Source organism: Bos indicus x Bos taurus, chromosome 3 (genome assembly GCF_003369695.1).
Source record: "Bos indicus x Bos taurus breed Angus x Brahman F1 hybrid chromosome 3, Bos_hybrid_MaternalHap_v2.0, whole genome shotgun sequence".
Lineage (NCBI taxonomy): Eukaryota > Metazoa > Chordata > Mammalia > Artiodactyla > Bovidae > Bos > Bos indicus x Bos taurus.
The window spans coordinates 860,066-883,882 of record NC_040078.1 but is presented as its reverse complement, the minus strand read 5'-3'; the positions used below and the strand labels follow the sequence as shown (position 1 = coordinate 883,882).

The following is a 23,817-nucleotide window of genomic DNA, read 5'->3' as shown; positions in this document are numbered from 1 at the left end:
AATACAAAGAGAAGAAAGGCAGAACCTCACATGGTAGAATGGTCTGGAGGCATTTAGGGAATTCCTTTATTCCTCGTTTAGAACGAGTTTCAAGATAATGCGGCCAGTAGGGAGGAAACGGGGCGGGGAGGTGAGAGAAAGAGAATTGTTGGGCAAATGGAAAATCAAATCTGTAATAAAGCTTAGTTCTTCTCAGATTTGGGCCAAGAGAATTGAGGCCAACTGCTTCACTTTATGAGGAAAATATAAAGCTACAGGTTATGTGATTTGCTAGTAGTCACACTACAGATACATTGTCGAGTCCTAGAAACTTCTCTCTCGGTCTTTTCTTAAATAATTATTTTCTTGTATTTTTTACTACTATTTTTTGTCTTTATGAACATTTGGTTGCTGTGTGTGCACTTTCTCTAGCTGTGGTGAGCAGGGGCTATTCCACGTTGCAGTGTACTGGCTTCTGTTGCCGGGGCGTCTCTTGTGGAGTCCAAGCTCTAGGAACATCGGCTCCAGTAGCTGTGGCCCGTGGGCTTTAACTGGCTCTGCTCCATGTGGACTCTTCCCAGACCAGGGATTGAACACATGGCCCCTGCGATGGCAGGCAGATTCTTAACTACTGGACCACTGGGGAAGCCCTGGAAACTACTCTCCTGGTACCCGTTCTTTCTCACTGTTATCCTACACAGAGCACCTCATCTGCTTTGAACACCCAGGGGAGATTTTCCCTCCTCTTCTGGCCTCGGTCACAGCCATGTTGTTAACAAGCATCTTTTGATTCACTTTCCAATTATGACTTTTCCCTTTTATGTCTTCCCTGCCCCTTACTCCACCACACTTTTAGGAGATAGCCCCAAGGATGAAGGAGAAGTAAAACATTTCATTCAAAAAAAATATTTGTTGAGTACCTACTACATGGCAGACACCATTCTAGGAACTCAGGGTGTGAAGAGATCAAAGCGAATCGCATAACATCAAGAGATTTGGGTCAGGAAAAATAGTGAAAGAATTTGAAATGGGCCAAAATAAAACAAAACAAAATCAAAATGTGTCCTGTCCAGCTTACTTACCAAGGTAATCTCTGCTTTTCACTGTCATTGGGCTACTTTACAATTCTGTATACTATAGAAAACTGGTAGTGATGTAAATGATTCTTTTTCATAGAAATATAAATGTTTGGTGGAATATAAGTGATTTTATTCCTGCTCTGTGGCTTGACTAGTTTTGCATACATTCGTAAATTAAATTCTCCTGGGAACCAGTTGTAACGTCTTACTAGTTCTCTCACTAATTTTAATGAGCTCAATAAAATCTTTGATGTGTGCTCTTTTACATTTTTTTTGTTTTGGCCATTTTGTGCAGCTTATGGGATTTTAGTTCCTTGACCAAGGATTGAGCTGAGGCAGTGAGAGGTGCGAGCACAGAGTCCTAACCTTTGGACGAATGATTTTATCTTTTTAAAAAGAATTATCCTTTTACATTTTCTTTTTCACCTTCATCCTCTTATGTGTACAATGTGGAGTTTTCCAGGAGAGAATCAGGTGACATTACAATGAAGTGAAGATAGAAGCAGATTGAGATTTTAGCCTGTCCTCTGTGAAATCAGACATTAAGGTATTTGCAAAAATGTAATACATGCCATTCTCACTAAATTTTTTGTTTGGGGAAATAGCATTTTTTTCCAATGAAAATGTTCATTATATTCATGTGTCATTGGTTTATTTTCTTTAATTTTTTTTTTTTTAAGTAGGATTCCGGTTCCTTGACCAGGGATGGTACCTGTGCCTCCTGCAGTGGAAGCATGGAGTTTTAACCACTGGACTGCCAGGGAAGTCCCCCCAAAATATTTTTAAAGTACCTCAGTTTTTGTTTCACATATAGCAATATCAGTAGATACAACCTATATAAATGTATGAACCCATATAAAAGTACATAAACCCATAGAAATATACAAACCCACATAAAAAGCTATTGCATGCATGCTCAGTCACTTCCGACTCTTTATGACCCTGTGGACTGCAGTCCACCAGGCTCCTCTGTCCATGGGATTCTCTAGGCAAGAATACTGGGGTGAGTTACCATGCCCTTCTCCAGGGGATGTTTCCGACCCAGGGATAAACCTATGTCTCCTGCATCTCCTGCATTGCAGGCGTATTCTTTAACCACTGAGCCACCTGGGAAGCCCATAAAAAGCTATTGGAGGTCCTCAATTATTAAAAGTATAAGGGGATTCTGGGATCAAAATGTTTGACAACTGTAGGCCTCGGCAGAACAATTCAGCCTGGAAGGCTTTTATTATACCTTCATTATTTTGAATTTTGATTGGATTTCATCCGGCTTTTCTCTCCAAGTGAGATTCAGATATATAAAAAGCAGCTATAAAAATACCCTACCTGGAAATCATCTTGAGTTTCCAGTGCAGTATTCACTTGCATCAGAGCTGCCAGGTGACAATAATACTTGTAGTGGAAAAAAAAATTTAAGCTATAGATTTGCCACAGCAAGGAGAAACAAGTGGTTTGCTGGTAAAGCTGTGCCAGCCTCTTCTTCCTATTAAAGGATACACACGGGACAAAAGAAAAAGGTATCATCACCAACATTCTTGAGGGAAGCACAGGTGCAGAGTCCTCAGTACCGGCGTGGGGGTCTGAATAGACTTGAGTTTGAGGCCTGTTTCCCTTACTTAAACTTAAAATTAAACTTAAAATTAAGTTTACATGTTGTGTCCGACTCTTTGCGACCCCATGGACAGACATTCTCCAGGCCCAAACACTGGAATGAGTAGTCTTTCCCTTCTCTAGGGGATCTTCGCAACCCAGGGATGGAACCCAGGTCTCCCTCATTGCAGGCAAATTCTTTACAAGCTGAGCCACCAGGGAAGCCTAAGAATACTGGAATGCGTAGCCTATCCCTTCTCCAGTGGATCTTCCCAACCCAGGAATCAGACCGGGGTCTCCTCCATTGCCAGCAGATTCTTTACCAACTGAGCTATCAAGGAAGCCCTACATGTAAATTAACATGCACATTAATCTTTTTTCAGTTTCAGCAAGCAATATTTTTTATTGATGTACAGTTGATTTACAAATGTTGTGTTAATATCTGCTGTATAGCACTGATTCAATCACACACACACATATATACATTATTTTTTAAAATATTCTTTTCCATTGTGATATATCACAGAATATTGAATATATTTCCTTGTGCTATACGGTAGGACCTTGTTGTACATGCATATTAGTTTTTATGAAGCCCATTTTCTCCACTGCACAATGGAAACCATAATGCTTTGTGATGATTAAGATAATTTATTTATATGTAAGAGCACAGATGTAAATCATTTTATTTACATCTATAAATTTATTTATAATTTAGTTATATATAAGACCTGGCCCCTGTCAGGTCACTGCCATTTAAGTGAAATTATTTAAAAAGCACATTTATATAATTTTATCTCATTTGTGTCTGAGGATGACTCCATAAGAAAGGAAGGAATAATTAACCCCATTTTACATAAGCAGAGAGTGAGACTCAGGTTAAGTAATTAAGTAAAAGTAACAGAGCTAGAATGTAACAGTGCCAGGACTGCAGCTCCACCTCCAGCCTAGCCAGTCCAGTGTGTCATTTCCTATACACACTGCTGTCAGGACCTAGGTCTTAGCTCAACAAATGAAATGAGTACTTTACACAAATCCATTCTGCTGTGGTCTGAATTCATCCCCCCAAGTTTGAATTCTAACTCCTAAAAAGTAACAGGATTAGTAGCAGGGCCTTTAGGACACGATTAGGTTATGATTCTCGGAACCCTCTTGAATGGGATTAGAGCTCTTATAAAAGTTCCTGGCGCCTTTTCATCAAGTGTGGATATGACAAGAAGTCTTAAGAGGGCCTGGCCTCACTGTACTGCCACTAGGGCCTCAGACTCCCGGCCTCCACAACTGTGAGCAATAGTCTGCTGTTAATAAGCTACCCAGCCTGTGGCACTTTGTCATAGCAGTCCAGAGGGACTAAGACACATTCTGACTATGGGGTGGAATGCTGCAGGAGATGGTGAACTTCCTGTGCTGGAATTATTCAAGGAAAGGATGACTGACCACCTACCGAGAATGTTTGGGGACTCAGTCTCAGCCTCCACAAATCATTTAATTGATAATGTAGCCCCCGATCTTTTCTGTTTGTGATAAAAATGGGACCCTAAACTGGCTACAATATTAGTAATTTAACAAAGCCAAGAAAACAAAATATAATTATAAATAACTATCAAAAAAGAGATCTTAAGTAAAGTTGAGAAGGAATAAAGATATCCTAGAGATTCTTAAAAAAAAAAAAAGAATATTCATTTGGCTGTACATGGTCTTAGTTTAGCTGTAGCACGTGGGATCTAGTTCCGTGACCAGGGATCAAACCCAGGCCCCCCTGCACTGGGATACAGGGTCTTAGACACCGGACCAGCAGGGCAGTCCCTATCCTAGAGATTCTTAATGAAGAACTCCAGGTACTCTCAGTTCAGTAACACTGACGACATTCATTCTGTTGTGGAAATTATTTTTTAAAGGTTCTAAGGAAACATGGAGAATGTAAAAATCCCTTTTAACAGGGAGTTCATGAAGCTATGGAAACTCTGACATTAAAGGTATTTCTTTGTGTCCTTATTTTTGAGATGAGAACCTTTTGACTGGAGAGCATTTTAAGCTCTGTACTTTCTTCCTGATCATCAATTTTTCACCTTCTCCTCTTGTGCTGCTGCTGCTACTGCTAAGTCACTTTAGTCATGTCCGACTCTGTGCAACCCCATAGACGGCAGCCCACCAGGCTCCCCCGTCCCTGGGATTCTCCAGGCAAGAACACTGGAGTGGGTTGTCATTTCCTTCTCCAATGCATGAAAGTGAAAAGTGAAAGTGAAGTCGCTCAGTTATGTCCGACCCTCAGCGACCCCATGGACCGCAGCCTTCCATGCTCCTCCATCCATGGGATTTTCCAGGCAAGAGTACTGGAATGGGGTGCCATTGCCTTCTCCACTCCTCTTGTGCAGGAGCTTCTTATTCCTTTTACAAAATGGGGCTGTATATTAGGCTTATTGGATTTAGGGAATGAAAATATAGGATGCTGAGTTAAATCTGAATTTCAAAATAATTCTTTTAAAATGCCTATGCCTTAAGTATCTTGTGTGATATAATGTATACTAAACAAAAAAATCATTCATTATTGATCTGAACTTCAAATTTAACTAGGCATCCTTTATTTCATCTGACAACTCTCTGTGACCCAAATTTCAATTCTCTCTTATCTCTCAGAGAGATCTCTACTGAGCCTCTCCCTGCCCCTCTCTCCCCTGGCATCCTGTGAGGCAGCAGGCTTTAGATTCTCAGGAGCCCGATTCCAACCTGCAAAGGGGCTCAGCTCCACCTCATTTCCAACCCTGTCCCCCTCCACCCTACCCCAGTCAAGAGAACACTTTCAGGAAACTGGGGAAGGCAGTTTTTGGTGAGGTTGCAAAAGGATTTCAGCCATTTGCTCATAGATATAGGTATTTGTATCTCAGGCAGAACCTGCTGTGCTGCAGTCCATGGGGTCGCTAGGAGTCAGACACGACTGAGCGACTTCACTTTCACTTTTCACTTTCATGCATTGGAGAAGGAAATGGCAACCCACTCCAGTGTTCTTGCCTGGAGAATCCCAGGGACAGAGGAGCCTGGTGGGCTGCCGTCTATGGGGGTCGCACAGAGTCAGACATGACTGATGCGACTTGGCAGCAGCAGCAGCAGCCGCAGAACCTGTAGGAATATTGCTACCGGCCTCTCCCGGGGTGGAACAGATCATCTGTCAGTTCTCCAGATCCCCACCTAGATGACACCTCTTTTGGTCTTTTCCTAGGTAGGTAGAATATATTATAAAAAGTTTGATGTGGAAAATTTTAAACATACACAATAAAACAGAAAAATATGAGGTACATATACCCAGCATTCAGCTCCAACAACTATCAACATTATCATTGCATCTGTTATCTTACTCACTGTATCCCTCCTCTACACCACCTCATTATTCTTTGTAGTTCTTTTATAGATAAAATTTACATGTTGAAATGTACAGATCTTAATGGTATAATCTTGATCGATAGATACCCTCTGTAACCCACAGATTTTCTATCAATGGAGATACAAAAATGGATGGGCCATTTTGAATTTTAGCAGATGTCTTCAGGACCTGCCATTTTTCTCTGGGGCAGGGACAATACCCAGGGTTTTAGCACTGAATTGGAAGATGACTTTTGACCGAGGCTCTAGGAACAGGTGGTACAGATTCCCATTGAAACATGGATGGCCAAGGGGTTAGTGGGTGAGACGAGTAGGGGAGGCACTGGAGCTCATCTTGCAAAGGGCTCCTTTACGTTTTTGTCACCTGAACTCCTTTGGCAAAAGCTGCCTGTTAAGTTGTTCTGAGGCAACCCAGCCCTGGCCTGGGAGCCCGCCACCTCTCCCTCACTAGCAAGCCACCTGGACTCCTCACGCCTGTTAGAGGCCCGCTCTTTGGGGACTGCTGGACTATGTGCAGGTCTCTCTCCTTCTGGGGAGTGAGATGAGACCCCTAGCTCTCTGCAGCTCTTTCCTTACCCTGGAGGTGAGCTCTCTTGGGCCTGTTGATTCTGATTCACATAATGAAAGTGTCTGTTTTTTTCAACCCGAGTCTGGAGAAACAAGGAGATTAAGTTGTAAGGAAAGATTCTATTGAGGAACTTCAGAGCCTTCCTCAGCATTTTTTTGGCAAGCACCATCTGGCCCATGTTGAAACAGACCTAGAAGGAGAAGAAAGGGGAAGAAAGGAAAGAAAAAGGCAATTATTCCAAGCTTGGTTTATATGTTCCAAAAATACTTAATTTAGGAATCTTTTTTTTTTTTTTTTTAAGTAATTTAAAGCCCAGGAACAAAATCCTCCTGTGCTTGGCATAATCTGAAATGTTTCTTGGATATATCTGTGGAAGGATGGTTGAATGACTAGGATTTTGCATCCTCATTGTTCATAATCTACCTCTGAGAAAATGTTTACTTATTCCTGTCCCTTTTTTGGAGGTTGTTACAAAAAATATTTCATAAAGCTGTCACTGAGAGGCTAAGGAAGATCTTGCTGCAGAAATTGATGGTAAGGAAGTTTGAGTCCCAGGGCTTGGGATCCTGGAGTCTTGGAAAAGATCTGTGGCAGAGGATGGGAGGAGGAGGTAGAAAGTATAGGGATGACTTCTATGACTTCTTCTATATAAAGCCCCAGTGATAAATAACAGGTTAATCACGTTTCTAATGATTTCTTACCTGACCTTTGAGGGTAAAAAAGGTAGCCCATTCAAAAGTCTTACTCCAAGATTTGTCCTTCTTGAGAATTTTCAGCAACCTCTCTCCCTCATTCAAATATAGATAAGCCTGCAACCAGCACAAGGAGCAGAAAATGTTGAGTCAACGGTGATCAGGACCACAGGGGCCATTGCCCCAAACTCCATTGAAGGAAGAGAGTCAGGACCACTCCAGCTCCTGATTCCATCTCTACCTTTAGCCCCTGATCAGAAAGGAGGGGTGGAGAAAGTTCCTGCTGAAGATACATATCACCTTCATGTCCATCTTGGTCACTGAATCTCTCATTCTAGAAGATGAATCTAGAAATCTCCTTCTTTCTTCATGTTGTCATATAAGACATCTTACCTGAAGTTTTCCCAGGGCAGTTTCCCTCTTTGAGTAATTCCATCCCCAGCTCCCCTATTTCCAACCATGTTCTCATGGCTCCTGAGACCATCCCCACATCCATGAAGGCCAGTCTCTACTTATGGAATGAATCATGGACTGTTTCCATTTTTTTTTTTTTCTGGTCAGGGCCATCTTTGGGAGGTAGAAGAGAAAGTTAAGGCCCTGAACAACCTTTGTCACTTCATCTTCAATGAAACATCATTAAGAGTGTCTTGGCACATGTGAACACAAAGGCAAGCTCAGACTTGAAGAATAAAATAAGGTGAGACAACGTCCCCAGGTCTCATGCAGTCTAAGTGGTATGTGTAGAAGGCTGAAAGGGAGACAAGGTTTCTATGCTGGGAGAGGGGGATGCAAATGGCACATTGTGGGACCCTGCTCTAGGCTCTGCTTCCAATCAATCATTGTTTTCCTGAACATTCATCACTCCCTGTAGAGTGAGAGGAGGGTGAGCACAGGCTCAGCAAGTTGGCCCCCAAGGCTACCTAAACCTTCTCTTTCTGGGATTCACTGGCCACATCACCCTCTTCTTCACATATGTGTATAAAATACATATTATATTTTGAAGGCTTTCCTTCAAAATACTTGAGAGAACCAGAGCTTACTGACGTTTTTAATAGTTTAATTTAAAAATCTTATATAAATCTAAGTTGTAGGGGTTAATTAGGCCACACTATAAAATCTGGATGGGTCCACCAGTGCAGGCATGAAGGGTGGCAACCACGGCTACTCAGGTGTGGGAAGCTTTTCCCGAAGCTGGCTGGAAGTCAGATGAAGCAAGGCCCAGAAAGACATTTCCTCAAATGAGTTCATGGAAGCTTAGTCCAGCCAGCTACTCTATGAAAAGTGATCTAAGGTCAAATAAGTTTAAGAGAAATAATATGTCCCAGTCCTAGCCCAACCCTCCAGGAGATTTCTGTGCATCTTAGCATATAAAGGCTCTGAATATTGGTAGTACAGAAACCTGCTTATCTTTATTCGGTTCAGGGCTTCCCAACTTAACAATGAATTCTTTCATTTAATTATATGTATCAAATCCCCACATTTCTAAGGGCGTATTGCCCTGAAACTTATTTACAGTTATCCTGGAGAAGCATTCACTAGTGCTTTGGTAGCCTAAAGGTATGTATGATAACTTAGCACAAATTACATGAAAACCAAAGTGAGTGAGCCCCTTCATAGATCACAAGAGTAAAACTAGATTTGTTCTTATTCAAAGACCTACAGGTATTGTGCTGACAGATATTTGGGGAAGACAGAGGGCAAATGCATCTGGGACATTACTGAGGAAGTCTCTACTGAAACTGAAGAGTTGAGACCAGAGTCTCATATAGGTAGACAATCCATAGCAAGTTTTTAAAGGTGGCAATATAATGTATAATGGTAGTTGCGGTTTGTTCTGACTTTCTTCAATCTCAGGTGATTTGCCCTCTGAGCAATTTGATTTTCAAAGGAAGAGGCTACTGGCAGGAATCAAGAACACGAAGCAATAAACAAAACAAAACAAAACAAAAACTAGAGCTTCCCTTATGGCTCTCTGGTCTGTAAGTTGTCTCAAGGATGGAGGTGATCTGGGTAGAAACAGCTTACCATATAATTATCACCCAAGACGAGATAAGCAGACACAAGTTCTAGGAAGTAATATAAGGCTTTGTTGTTTTCTTCCAAAGCAAGAAAATGGTGAGCCAGAGGCATGATGACAATCTCTAGGATCTCCTCACACTGGCACGATTCCAAAGGGATGACATTATCTTCAGACATCTTCATTTTTGTTATAATGTTATCAAAGAAACTCAAGATCTTTTCTCTTATTTCTTCAGAACTGTCCAAATGCAGAAATAAATAGGAGTAATAACTTGTAGATATAGATAGGATTTGATATGAAACTATCTTTTAAAACAAATAAAAGAGCAAGATAAGAAAACCTAATGTAGGGACTTCCCTGGTGGTGTAGTGGTTTAGACTCTGAGCTTCCACTGCAGGGAGCTCAGGTTCCATCCCTGGTCAGGGAAATAAGATCCCACATGCCACACAGTGTGGACAGAAAATAAAAGAAAATCTAATGTAGATTTCCTCCATTTGGTAGGTTTTAGCATCTGTAAAATAACTCAGGAAGTATGAATCAGATACTACTATCTACGTATTTTCAGAGAGGAGTTACATACAGCAGAGGACATGGGGTGCCGTGAGGTGCTACGGTCTGTCTTGGGAAGGACCCACCACGATCCTGCTCGGTTACATAATGACTGATTAGACTTAAAACATAACCCTCTGACTTGTGCCTTAAAGAGCCAGAGTACTGACCAAACAAATGATTCTAACAATGGTCTGAATTTAATGCCAACTGTTCATGCTCTACTTTCTAAACAATTATAGATGACTGTACCTGAGATTTTCAGAAAATATTTCAGATTTCTTAGAAGTCTCTATTCTTGAAAAAGTGATCTCTTCTTCAGCTGGAAAATAAACAAACAAGTGAGTTGTATCAGTCGTTGAAATGATCACGTGGCAGAGATGTCTGGGGTATACTGAAGCTTCCTGTTCCCTTTCCACAATAAAATTGTTGTTGCCTAGCCAGGATCTACATTTCTCAGTCCTTTTGCATCTTTTTCCTTTTCCTTTTTGGTCCGTGTCATGCTGTGCAGCTTGCAGGATATCAGTTCCAAGCCCATGTCAGTGAAAGCACCGAGTGAGTCCTAACCACTGGCCCACCATGGAATTTCCTCCTATTACATTCACTCTTCATTCACTCTTCAGTGAAGCCATGTGTTGAGTTTAAAAATGGGATTCCATCAGAAATAATATATGTCACCTCTGAATTGAGATGGTTAGATATCTTCACCACCTTCTCCTTTCACAGGAAAACAAATTAATTGTGGAGATCTAAGGGATAGCAAACCCACAACACAGATGGTGCCTGGGTCCCTGACTGACTGTGAACAAGGCTCATTGTCAAAATGCTCACTGGATCATTACCTGGACAGAAAAAAGCTATCATTCTATTGTGTGAACCCACTGAAATAGTGGGGTTTGTTTTAGATGATAACACAATCATAATTTACTAAAAGTATCCTGGAGGAGAGCATGGCAACCCACTCCAGTATTCTTGCCTGGAGAATCCCCATGATCAGAGGAACCTGGCAGGCTGCAGCCCATGGGGTCACAAAGAGTCACACACTGAAGTGACTAAGCACAACTCAAAGTATAAATTAATAATGCTGAAGAAAATGATGTCAGCTTCTAACAGAGAAATTGACATTTAATGGAATACCCCCAAAAGGGGAATAACTTAAGGGCAGAGAGCCTTGAATTTAAAACCTTCAGTCTATCCAGACTGCAATAGGTTAGAAAATTCCATAAAGATCTTAAAACAGAAAACAAATGAGGATTGTTGAATCCAGCCACTTCTCCATTCGAGGAGATGGAACAATCCTAGAGAGTAGAAGGGACTTGTCTCAGATCTGTTAGTGATATAAGTCTCCGGACTCCAAGATAAATGCATTACTCCACAGATCTTTCAATTTATAAAATGCAGTCTGAGTATCTACTACCACCTTCTTCTGAAAGCCTTCTGTGCCTTTGCCCCTTAGAGTCAGTGCCCAAACTTGTGTGTCCAATGGCCCCAATCAGCCTCTATCATCATCCTTTATCATACTGTATAAGGACTGATTTGTCCACCTCTCCTAGTCTGCTGTCTGGCTTCCCTGATAGCTCAGTTGGTAAAGAATCTGCCTGCAATGCAGGAGACCCCGGTTCCATTCCTGGGGTGGGACGATCCTCTGGAGAAGGGATGGGCTACCCACTCCAGTATTCTTGGGCTTCCTTGGTGGCTCAGCTAGTAAAGAATCTGCTGCAATGTGCAAGACCTGAGTTTGATCCCTGAGTTCGGAAGATCCCTGGGGAAGGGAAAGGCTACCCACTCCAGTATTCTGGCCTGGAGAATTCCATGGACTGTATAGTCCATGGGGTTGCAAAGAATCAGACACGACTGAGTGACTTTCATTTTCCTAGTCTGCCATCCAGTTCATCTCTAGTGAATAGAAGCTGAATAAACTGAATTATGCCTTTATCCTCCTACTCCTCTAAAACTTTCTTGTTAGAGTTACCAGTAAAAACAAGTTGCCAGATCCAAACATTACATCTTTGTCTGCATCTCATTATACCTCTTGGCAGTATTTGCAACAACTGACCTCTCCTTGCTTTTACCAGCTTCTGTAACACCCATTCCCTTGCTTTCTTTCCTCAATGGCTGCCCATTTTGCTGGCTCCTTCTGCTCTATCGATGTGCCTAGAACAACCTCTGGCACATATAAGAAACTCAATAAATATTTACTAAATGAGTAAATGAAATGTTGAATGAGAAAATCGCATATTGAGAAGATCAAAGGGATAAAAGGAGTGGTCCCTGAAGAATTAGGTGGAGTAGGTGGAAGGAAAGAACCCAGGAGGGAGCCCATGGGCTGTCCATCCTTAGAATGGATCAAAACTTAGAAAATAAGTTTTTAGGAAGGAGAGAGAATTGAAAAGGGAATCAACTTCACTGATTCATACCTAGTGCTGTGTTCTTGAAACTCGTATGATATTAACATGCCCTTCTCCAATATTACCTAAAAGCATACCTCACACTTAGGGGAGATTTGGAGATAACAAATGTCTTTGTTTTTGTCTTTCAGCCAAGACTGAAACAGGATATTATAGCAAAGACGTTGCAAAAAGAAAATTTCATAAAAACTCTAGGAAAAATAAACTTTTTTAAAGAAATCTATTCACAGTATATTACTTAGTTCTATAACAGCAGTTACATAGTCTTAATAATGTAGATACTTGATTCATTTATCTAATGATAGTGCTATAACAACATTGGGAGAGAGGTGCCCAAGAGTGGTGTAATAAAGTTAGATTTTCACCTACCATAGCAAGACTAAAACAGGTGATGTCAGAATTTGATTTTTTAAAAAGCAGCATTAACATATCACTTAGCATATGGAGGTAATGACTAGAAAGAAGAGCTAAGTTAAAAATATTTCCCCTTGTGACTGCCCTCATGGTCCAGCAGTTAAGACTTTGCCTTCCAAAGCAGGGGGTACAGGTTCCATCCCTGGTTGGGGAGCTAAGATCCCACATGCCTAATGGCCAACAAAACCAACATAAGCAATATTGTAACAAATTCAATAAAAGACTTTAAAAATGTTGTTGCTATTCAGTGGCTAAGTCCTCTCTGACTTTTTGTGACCCCATGGACGGCAGCACACCAGGCTTCCCTGTCCTTCACTATCTCCCAGATTTTGCTCAAACTCATGTTCATTGAGTTGGTGATGCCATCCAACCATCTCATCCTCTGTCGCCCCCTTCTCCTCCTTCCCTCAATCTTTCCCAGCATCAAGGTTTCTTCCAATGAGTCGGTTCTTTGCATCACGTGGACAAAGTATTGGAGCTTGGCATCACTGATGTCCTCTTGATGAATATTCAGGGTGATTTCCTTTAGGATTGACTGGTTTGATCTCCTTGCACTCCAAGGACTCTCAAGAGTCCTCTCCAGCACCACAATTTGAAAGCATCAATTCTTTGGTGCTCAACCTTCTCTATGGTCCAACTTTCACATCCATATATAACCACTGAAAATGGTCCACACCAAAAAAATAAAAAAATCTTAAAAAAAAAATGAGAAGAACTACTGAACATACGAATGGAGGACAGTAGGTCTTGGGACTATTGTTTTTATGGTAAAACTTTCAGGAAATCTAAAAAATGTCTTTAAAGATATCTAGTTGATACCCTTCTAAATAGGTGAAAAATTCTGATAAGGGAAATAGTTGAGCCCTAGCCTCACTCAGCTGAAGGTGCTGATGAATGGACATCAGCAGACATTTCTCAGAGACATCCCAACATATATGCTCCGGAGTGAAAGTTATGGTACATTGGAGAACCTGAATAACTCAAGTTGTTCTCTCTGGTGGCCCTAGCCAGCCTGCTGAAGACCAGCTCTGCTCCAATTGACCTGTCTGCTAGCTGCCAGCTGATTTTACTCCTCACCAAACAAATAAATTAATTAAAACATACATATTTATATTATATATGTATTTGTAAAGTAAGACTCACTGATTCCAGACAGTCTGGAGTATTCTTTCCCTTTTATCTGTCAGTCAACTCTTTACTATGAATACTTTCGCTGGTGCTTTGACTGTAGCCCTACGTTGGGACTCTTCACTGAAGCTACTTTGATCTGGTCATGTATCTTCTTTAGCTCTCCATTGCCTGCTCTCTTAATGTTTGTTTTATTCCAGCAGTCCACTACTAGGGGTCTTCTCACACTCTTAGGGGTACTTTTGGGAGCAACTTAAAATGGCAGCAGGCTGACTTTTTCTCCCAGGTGAGTTATATCTGATTTATGGGATAAATAAATCCTTTCCCAAACTCTGGGAGGGCAGGTTGATCCTGTTTCAGCCACAGGGTGCTTTGGCTTCATTAGGTATGAGGTTTTCTGTGTCCTCAAACCAATTTCAAAGGAGACACCTTCCTAGGGTTGGGGTGATGAAGGAAGTAACCCACTTGGGGGTACACAGTTACTCCTCAGTTCTTGCCAAATCTCCCCACAAATCCTAGCCTTCTCCACACTCTTCCTCATTTCATATCTTGAATGTGGATGAAGGATCCAAGATAATAACTGATACTCAACTATTTCCTTTGTATATTTTATTTGTCTGTACATTCATCTATTTGCCTCACTTTGGATTGCAACATTCATTGTATCTAGGTACTTGGTACAAATTTTAACATCCTGAATCCCTGTCCTGAACCCAAGCCCTCTTTTCTGGGACCCTGACCTGTTTAGTCCTGGCTAATTCTCTCCCACTCATACTCCTTTTCTACTGGAACCTTGTTTCAAACTACACAGAGAAACAGCATTCTTATCTGCCAAGAAACATTACTCCCTCTTGGGTCATGCTCCCCTCCTTGGGTTCCACCCCTTGACGTGATTGTCTGTTTTACCCCTTTGGAAATTATCATTTGAGCTCCGGTCATACCTCATTTCTACCAGAGTCCTTATCCCCATATCCATCCTGACAGTCTCACAGTGAGATTGGTTCTGCCAACTCAGTTGCAGGTACACTCCTCAACTCTCCCTGCCTCACTGACCTACACTGCTTAAGTCTCATCATTTGTGGTGTCTGAGCCAGAAGAGGACTTGAAACCCTCATGGTCTAGATCTACTCCTTATAGGTCTTGCCTTTGTTTTCCCCAGGAATAATTAGGACTAATTAGGAATGAAAAAAGTTTACTTCGAAATCCATGGGACTTAGCCATCTTCCTAATGGTATCCAAGTCCAAGGTGTTGAGCCGGATATCCACTGCGAAGTGATGAAAGGGGACGAAGTCTCCACTTCGGCAGGGCTCACACCTGTGGGCGTTTTCTTCCAGAAAGCGGGCGCATTTCAAGTGCATCGCTTTCTTCTGGTCCTTCAACCACAGCTCATAGGCTGTTTTCTGCATCACTGGGCTGCAGAATCGAATGATGTGGCACTGAATCACCTCACTTTCCAGCTCACGGAGCTGTTCCTCCTCACCATGGTCTAGAGAAGACAGAGACACCATGGAAAATAAGTCAGCCTCTGCTACAGAACACAGATCCATTCCTTTATCAAAATGTGCCTTAAACTGAAGGAACTATGATTCATTTCCAGGCTCTACTCACCCATTCCTTCAATGAGCGGCTTCAGAGAAAGGGATCGATAATTCACCTCAAATGAAGCTGCGTTCTTTTCTAGGGCCATTCGGAGCTCCTTGCCATTCTGGAAACAATCAAAGATGTTGGATTCCACAAGGGTTGCCAGGGCATTGATCATCATCTTCATGTCCCAACAAGGGAGAATCTCAAACAACAGCTCTGTAGTGAAAGTTAGGCCAATGATGGCAGCACATCTCACCAACATCTGATGGGACAGGCTCATGCTATCCAGCTGGACCAGAGATATTTCTGCAGGTAGAAAGCCACACAAATTGGGAATTAGTCATCTGTCTTTATCAAATGCATTCTAGAGATGGATAACTGTCCAGCTCTACAGTTCCTGTTCATAAAACTATACCCAGTTGAGCTAAGCCAAAAGAAGTATTTGCTTAGTACCTACTTAGCAGATAGCACTCAGGAGTACAAAAGATGGAGATGCTATGACCTAAAAATATGCATGTCCCATTGGCCACAGCAATAAGATCAATTTCAAGGTGTTCTGATTTGGTGTTAAAATGTGACAGGGGTGTGTGAGGAGAGGAGAGGTCATGGGAGGCCACAGTGGTCAGAAGGGGCAGGACCCAGGAATTCCCTGTCAGTTCAGTGGTTAGGTCTCCAGGCTTTCACTGCCAAAAGCCTGGGTTCAAGCCCTGGTTGGGGAATTAAGATTCTACAAACTGCACAGTGCAGCCAAGAAAATAAAAAGGAGCAGGGCGTGACTTCCATGTTCCGTGCTGACTTCTCCAGTGGGTCAGTCTCTATCTTTTTCACTAGCTACCCTATCTTCTTCACTAGCTACCCTATCTACTTCGCTAGCTACCCTGGAACTTCCTGGCAATAAAATTTCTCTTATCTGCTCCAGCATTCATTTATTCTTGTGACAGTTCAGTTCAGTCGCTCTGTCCAACTCTTTGCGACCCCATGAATTGCAGCACACCAGGCCTCCCTGTCCATCACCAACTCCCGGAGTTCACTCAGACTCACGTCCATCGAGTCAGTGATGCCATCCAGCCATCTCATCCTCTGTCGTCCTATTCTCCTCCTGCCCCCAATCCGTCCCAGCATGAGTCTTTTCCAATGAGTCAACTCTTCGCATGAGGTGGCCAAAGTACTGGAGTTTCAGCTTTAGCATCATTCCTTCCAAAGAAATCCCAGGGCTGATCTCCTTCAGAATGGACTGGTTGGATCTCCTTGCAGTCCAAGGGACTCTCAAGAGTCTTCTCCAACACCACAGTTTAAAAGCATCAATTCTTCGGCACTCAGCTTTCTTCAGTCCAACTCTCACATCCATACATGACCACAGGAAAAACCATAGCCTTGACTAGACAGACCTTTGTTGGCAAAGTAATGTCTCTGCTTTTCAATATGCTGTCTAGGTTGGTCATAATTTTTCTTCCAAGGAGTAAGCGTCTTTTAATTTCATGGCTGCAGTCACCATCTGCAGTGATTTTGGAGCCCCCCAAAATAAAGTCTGACACTGTTTCCACTGTTCTCCCATCTATTTCCCATGAAGTGATGGGACCAGATGCCATGATCTTCGTTTTCTGAATGTTGAGTTTTAAGCCAACTTTTTTACTCTCCTCTTTCAACTTCATCAAGAGGCTTTTGAGTTCCTCTTCACTTTCCGCCATAAGAGTGGTGTCATCTGCATGTCTGAGGTTATTGATATTTCTCCTGGCAATCTTGATTCCAGCTTGTGCTTCTTCCAGCCCAGCATTTCTCATGATGTACTCTGCATATAAGTTAAATAAGCAGAGTGACAATATACAGCCTTGACGTACTCCTTTTCCTATTTGGAACCAGTCTGTTGTTCCATGTCTAGTTCTAACTGTTGCTTCCTGACCTGCATACAAATTTCTCAAGAGGCAGGTCAGGTGGTCTGGTATTCCCTTCTCTTTCAGAATTTTCCACAGTTTATTGTGATCCACACAGTCAAAGGCCTTGGCATAGTCAATAAAGCAGAAATAGATGTTTTTCTGGAACTCTCTTGCTTTTTCCATGATCCAGCAGATGCTGGCAATTTGGTCTCTGGTTCCTCTGCCTTTTCTAAAACCAGCTTGAACATCTGGAAGTTCATGGGTCATGTATTGCTGAAGCCTGGCTTGGAGAATTTTGAGCATTTCTTTACTAGCGTGTGAGATGAGTGCAATTGTGCAGTAGTTTGAGCATTCTTTGGCATTGCCTTTCTTTAGGATTGGAATGAAAACTGACCTTTCCCAGTTTTCATTCTTGTGACAACTCATTATTATTTCTATGATCAAGACCAAGTGGCAGAGAGCTCCTAGCTCTAATTCCATCTAAGCTTGAGTATCAAAGCTCACATAACTTCCTGGACTCTTGACCAGTATATCCGTCTATTGCATCACCCACATGAGGACAAAATATGAACTCTTCAACCTGTCCACAGAACATTGTAGAAACCAAGCTAGTCCAGATGTAAGCAGGGATAGCAGATGTAAGCTTTTATATGAAGAATGAATAAACAACAAGGTCCTACTGTATAGCACACAGAACTATATTTAATATCCTATAATAAACCATAATAGAAAAAAGAACATGGAAATTCCCTGGAGGTATACTTGTAAGGTTTCTGGGTTTTCACTGACATGGCCTGGGTTCAATCCCTGGTTGAGGAACTAAGATCCTGCAAGCCACATAGTACAGTTAAAAAAAAAAGTATATAATTTTGTGTATATATATGTATATAAATATACATATATATATATACTTCATATATAAATATATATATATATAACAAAAATCACTTTGTTGTACAGTAGAAATTAATACACATTGTATGTAAATCAACTTCTTCAATAAAAAAATACTGGTTAAAAGAAACCAAACTAGTCTACCTTGCTACTTTATTAGACATAGTGAATGAAACACAAAGAATGCTGTTTTGAAGACTGAGAACTTGAAATCTCATCATTCTACTAAACATTTGAATATTCCATACAAGGCATGGACTTGAGCTGAATGCATACTAGAACAGTGCTTGAAATTAGTTTCTCTTGAAATGAATAATAGTACCTTCTTGATATAAATTCCCTTGTTTGTCATTTCAGAAGTAGATAGCTGAGAAAAAGTATCAGTGTTAGATTTTCTCTCATTATTTGATTTCTGCTTAATTGCAAATGTACTATACATCATTCTTTTATGCAGTTGAATAAAACCTTGTTCAAATCAGACTCCAAAATATGCACAGGAGGAAGGTGGCTTCTATTTAGAAAAGGAAAAGCAAGCCTACCATGGAGCCTTCCCATTGCCTAGGTAACATGAAACAGATAAAGCCAGTCTTCTATCTTCCTTTTGAAAGGTTGTTGCTGAGCTGTGCAAGATGCCGGGATTCTTGGCCTCCGGAGGAGAAGAATTCAATCCATGGCCAGTGATGAGGCTTGATCGCTCAGAGCTTTTGTGTAATAAAGTTTCATTAAAGTATAAAAGAGGTAGAGAAAGCTTCTGACATAGACATCAGAAGCGGGCAGAAAGAGTGCCTCTCCTGCTAGTCTTTAGCCAGATGTTATATAGCTACTGTGTGTGTCTGTTAGTTGCTCAGTCGTGTCCAACTCTTTGTGACCCCACAAACTGTAGCCTGCCGGGCTTCTCTGTCCATGGAAGTCTTCAGGCAAGAATACTGGATTGGATTGCCATTTCCTTCTCCAGGGGATCTTCCCGACCCAGGGATTGAACCCAGGTCTCCTGCATTGCAGAGCAGACACTTTAACCTCTGAGCCACCAGGGAAGCCCCTTATTAACATAGCTTAAGAGAATATTTGCATGAGTAAAACATACTGGTTTGTCAAGTCAGTTTTGAGTCTTAGGCAGAACCAACTTGAAGACAGTTTAGGATAAATACATAGTTCATTAACATAGCTTAAGAAAAACATTTCCATAAGAAAAATGCCTTGGTTAGCTCAAGGTTGGAGAAAAGTTAAGTTCAGGTAGCATCAGGTGTTGTCATGGTGACACAGAATTTTAGAAGAAACCTCTTTTTAAATTTGTACAGAGAAGGGGAAAATATCTAACACTTGTAGTTTGTTTCCTCCTGCCACTTAAGAGAGAGAGAAACAATGTCCAAGGCTCGCAGCCTATTTCCTCCGTTTGGAGACCCCAGCCTTCCTGTCTGTTACCCTCTCACTTTCTCCTTTGTTGAAGCATTCTAAAGAAAGCAAGAGGAAAATCTGGGTCCTGGGAAGTGAACACCAGGTCACATTTTCTTTACCTTTTAATGATGCTGGTGGTGACAAGTTTTTCAATCTGACACCACTAGCGAGGTTACAGACTTCTTCATTTTCCTCCTCAAGACTGAAAGTAAATGTTTTTAAGTCCTCTGTTGGCTTAGCAAAGTTCTCTATAGAGAGGTATAAGGGAAGAAAAGTTGAGAGTCATTGTCCTATTATTATCTGGGTTTTCCAATAAACTTAGAGTTGGGTCTCACATGAGAATGAGCAGGCAGAGATGTGTGTCAGCCCCTAAAGTATTCTGGAATACTGTTTTAAGTAAAGCTGACATATGAAAATCAAAATTTACTCAAAACATGTTTTTTTTCCCCTCCCCTGCCCAAGAAAAAAAGGATTGGTAATAACAACTGAATGTCTTCCATAATACATGCAGTTTTACAAAAATTTGATTCAAAGATTATCAGGGTGTATCTTACAGTTTATACTTACTATACGTGCATGCATGCTAAATCACTTCTGTCACGTCTGACTCTTTGCAACCGTATAGACCATAGCCCACTAGGCTCCTCTATCCCTGAAGATTCTCCAGGCAAGCATTGCTGTGCCCTCCTCCAGGGGATCTTCATGACCCAGGGATCGAACTGGTGTCTCATGTCTCTTGCATTGGCAGGCAGGTTCTTGACCACTAGCACCACCTGGGAAACCCATACTTACTGTATACGATACACTTATATGTATACTTACAGTATATACTTGTGTGCACACTGAAATACCCACACTCAGAGGCAAGCGCATTCTGTAGAAGACTGTACTCTACTTAAGAATAGTTATTGTCAGAAAGAGATATTAGGGACTTCCTCGGTGGTGCAGTGGTTAAGAATCCACCTACCAATGCAGGGAACATGGGTTTGATCTCTGGCCTGGGAACTAAGATACCACATACTTTGGAGCAACTAAGTCCACTTGCCAGACTACTGAGCCTCTTCTCTAGAGTCTGAGTGCTGCAACAGGAAAAGCCACTGCAACGAGAAACCCACAAACCACAACTGAGCAGCCCCACTTGCCACAAGAGAAAGCCTGCACAAAGCAAGAAAGACTGAGTGCAGCCAAAAATAAATTTAAAAAAATTTTTAAGAACTCATTTTTTAATAAAAGAAAGATATTAAAAATGAAGTTTGAATATAAACTTGCATGGTAATTTTTTCTCCTGGTACTCCAAAATGTGTTACTTATTTGTCCCTCCAGTCATTCATTAACACTTGAGTTGCAATGTCATGGTCCGGGCACAGGTTGGAAAAGAATTTCCAAACATGAGACAGAATGAAAGGGAAATAAAGTTTATTAGAGTGGGAGAAGCTGTTAGAACAGCAGGCCAGCTCAAGGGAGAACTGACGCTGAATAGGGGTCCTTAGTCCACTTTTATACCCAGGGTACAAGGAGTGGGATAGGGGTCCTGCAGGTCATTTGCTGATTGGATGAAGCACATAAACTGCGTGGGGGTGGGAACAGTAAGCCAAATATCTTCTCCCTGTGGGGTAGGACGGAGAAGGCAATGGCACCCCACTCCAGTACTCTTGCCTGGAAAATCCCATGGGTGGAGGAGCCTGGTAGGCTGCAGTCCATGGGGTCGTGAAGAGTCTGACATGACTGAGTGACTTCACTTTCACTTTTCACTTTCGTGCATTGGAGAAGGAAATGGCAACCCACTCCAGTATTCTTGCTTGGAGAATCCCAGGGACGGAGGAGCCTAGTGGGCTGCTGTCTATGGGGTTGCACAGAGTTGGACACGACTGAAGCGACTTGGCAGCAGCAGCATAGGGTAGGAGAGGAGACAGGTTAGGAAGACCTGAAATCTGTTAATAGTTACAACATAGGGGAGGGAAGGATGATAAGGGTACGGTTTTTCCATTTCTGCATTCCAAGACCCTCCTTGGTTTTATCTACTCTTTCGTCCTTGGGTCACCACATACAAGACACTGAGATAGGCAATGTGGAAATATGAGGGTGACCATAATTAAGTTCCTGAACTCCTGGAAAGAAAAGGTATATACACAGAGAGTCAAATAACCAGATAGTAAGCAAGTGCCACATGAGTAGGCACAGATGTTAAGTGTTGGAGAGTTCATAACACAGTATAGACTTTCTATACATCAGAACCTGTGAAGGCTATAAATGTGGCTAATGCATGCTTCCAGTCCTCAAGGATCTTAAAATTTATGGAAACTGATATTTAGGGAACTAATCATAATACAGGAAAAGTGACTTAAAGAGCTAAAGAGCAAAGAGGAATAGAGAATAAAGGACAATTAATTCAGTCAGTAGATTCAGGAAGGCTTCATAGAGGGAGAAATATTTTGGTTGAACCTTAAAGAATGAAGGGATATTCTAAGTAGAAAATAGAAGGGTGATCAATGCAAAAGCACAGAAGCCACGAGCACTTTGCAATTTAGGGAAATGTAAAGAGGCCAGTGTGACCAAACCACAGTGGGTGAAGTGCTGGAGTGCTACTTACTGTAGGAGATGTATGTACTTAGAAAGTTTGAGAGCAGAGTATGCAGTGCATTCAATACCCCACTATGAAGTTTGGACTTTATTCCATAGACAATGGAGAAATATCCCAAGTTGGATGGTAGTGATCCAACCATTTTTATGAAGATAACACTGGAAGAAGTGAGGACAGGCAAGAGACTAGGAAGGTGTGTATGACCTTCCTAGTCAATGGAATGTGACCATGGAATTCCAATGGAATTCCAACTATGACGATGGAATATCAGGAAGTGAAGATGGGTAGGATTATGCAAGTGATAACGCAAAGAATACTAATGATATTGAGAAAAAGAGACCTAGGCAAGATAGTGATGGAGGTGAGAGAAACATGAGTGTTGCCAATAATCAAGATGGGAAATACAAGAGGAGATGCAGTATGGGAGGGAGGTAATGGGTTACATTTTATATTTGTTGAGTTTGGTGGGATGTATAGGACAATGGGCAATTGGAAATATGGGTCTGGAATTAAGAGTGAAATTAAGGTTGGATATTATGTACACAAACACATACATAGTCACTCACATGTGCACTTCACACATAGAAGGTTGGAAAACAAATGAAAAACTGAAAACAAGTGGAGAGAGAGTACTGAGTTAGCAAAGAGAAAGGTTGAGGATGGAATGTGAAGAATGCCCTCCTCAGAACATAGACCTGGGCAGGAGCCAAGCTGAGGACTGGTCAGCAAGGCAAGTGGGGCAAAGGAAGAGTTCAGGATGGGGGCAGCAAATGAAGGGTAGCATACCAGAAAAGGGACCAGGTGTGTGCCTGTGTCGTGGGGGTAGGAGAACAGGGATTAAGAATGTGACTTGACAGGGAGTCCCCTGCCAAGTCTAGTGGTTAGGATTCAGCACTTCCACTACTGTAGCTCGGGTTCAACTCCTGGTCAGGGAATTGAGATCCTACAAGCCATACAACCAAAAATATATAAAGAACACGACTTGATCCATGGTCTTCTATGCTTTTTAATGTCCCTTTCCAGGACCTAGCACTGTGATGACCATTCTTTTATCACTCTAGGTATAAGACCTTTAGGTACAGGCCATCCTAGGACTGGGAGATTCAGGAGTATATAAGACTTCCTGCCCTCAGGGAGCTGACATTCTCACAGTGGAAGACAAATAATAACCAACAGATAAATAAATTAAGAGGATAACCTCATAATGTGACTCAGTTTTGTGAAAGAAAGAAACATGGTGATAGAGACGAATGAAAAAGCGCAGAGTAGGGAAGGTCTTCCTTAAGCAAGGCATGGTCAGAGAAAGTGACTGTGAGGAGATAATACCTGAGATAAGGGCAAGAGGAAGTAGGTATGCAAAACACCAAGGAGAGGGAGCAACCAGGAGCTCAGGGTGTTAGAAGAGCAGAAATGTGGCTGGAGCGTATTTCAGAATGTTGGTGAGACCACAGAGGGCGTGGAAGGCAGCTCCCACAGGGATCTCCAGTCCAAGGTAGGGAGTTTGGATTTCATTGTAAACTCAGTAGGAAACCAATAAAAGTTGTTTGGTTTTAAAAAAATTTGTTTATTTGTTAAGTTTCAAATTTATCAAAAGTTGTAAGAATAACACTATTAATCTTTATTCAAATCCATCTATTGTTAACATTTTACCCCATTTGCTATACTCTTTGTTCTCTATGTACA

The 23,817-nt window shown here is 41.7% G+C and overlaps 1 protein-coding gene across 1 annotated transcript in view; it reads right to left on the bottom strand.

Annotated features, from left to right (window-relative positions):
- ADCY10 (adenylate cyclase 10) overlaps positions 1–23,817 on the bottom strand; it is an 80,860-nt gene that overhangs the window by 13,342 nt on the left and 43,701 nt on the right. The window contains exons 18-25 of the mRNA XM_027526465.1: positions 19,673–19,801; positions 15,415–15,696; positions 15,002–15,292; positions 10,108–10,177; positions 9,312–9,543; positions 7,296–7,403; positions 6,603–6,784; positions 2,385–2,541 (exon numbers count right to left, since the gene is read on the bottom strand). Coding sequence (XP_027382266.1) covers positions 2,385–2,541; positions 6,603–6,784; positions 7,296–7,403; positions 9,312–9,543; positions 10,108–10,177; positions 15,002–15,292; positions 15,415–15,696; positions 19,673–19,801 — 1,451 coding nt within the window. The remainder of the gene's footprint in view (positions 1–2,384; positions 2,542–6,602; positions 6,785–7,295; positions 7,404–9,311; positions 9,544–10,107; positions 10,178–15,001; positions 15,293–15,414; positions 15,697–19,672; positions 19,802–23,817) is intronic.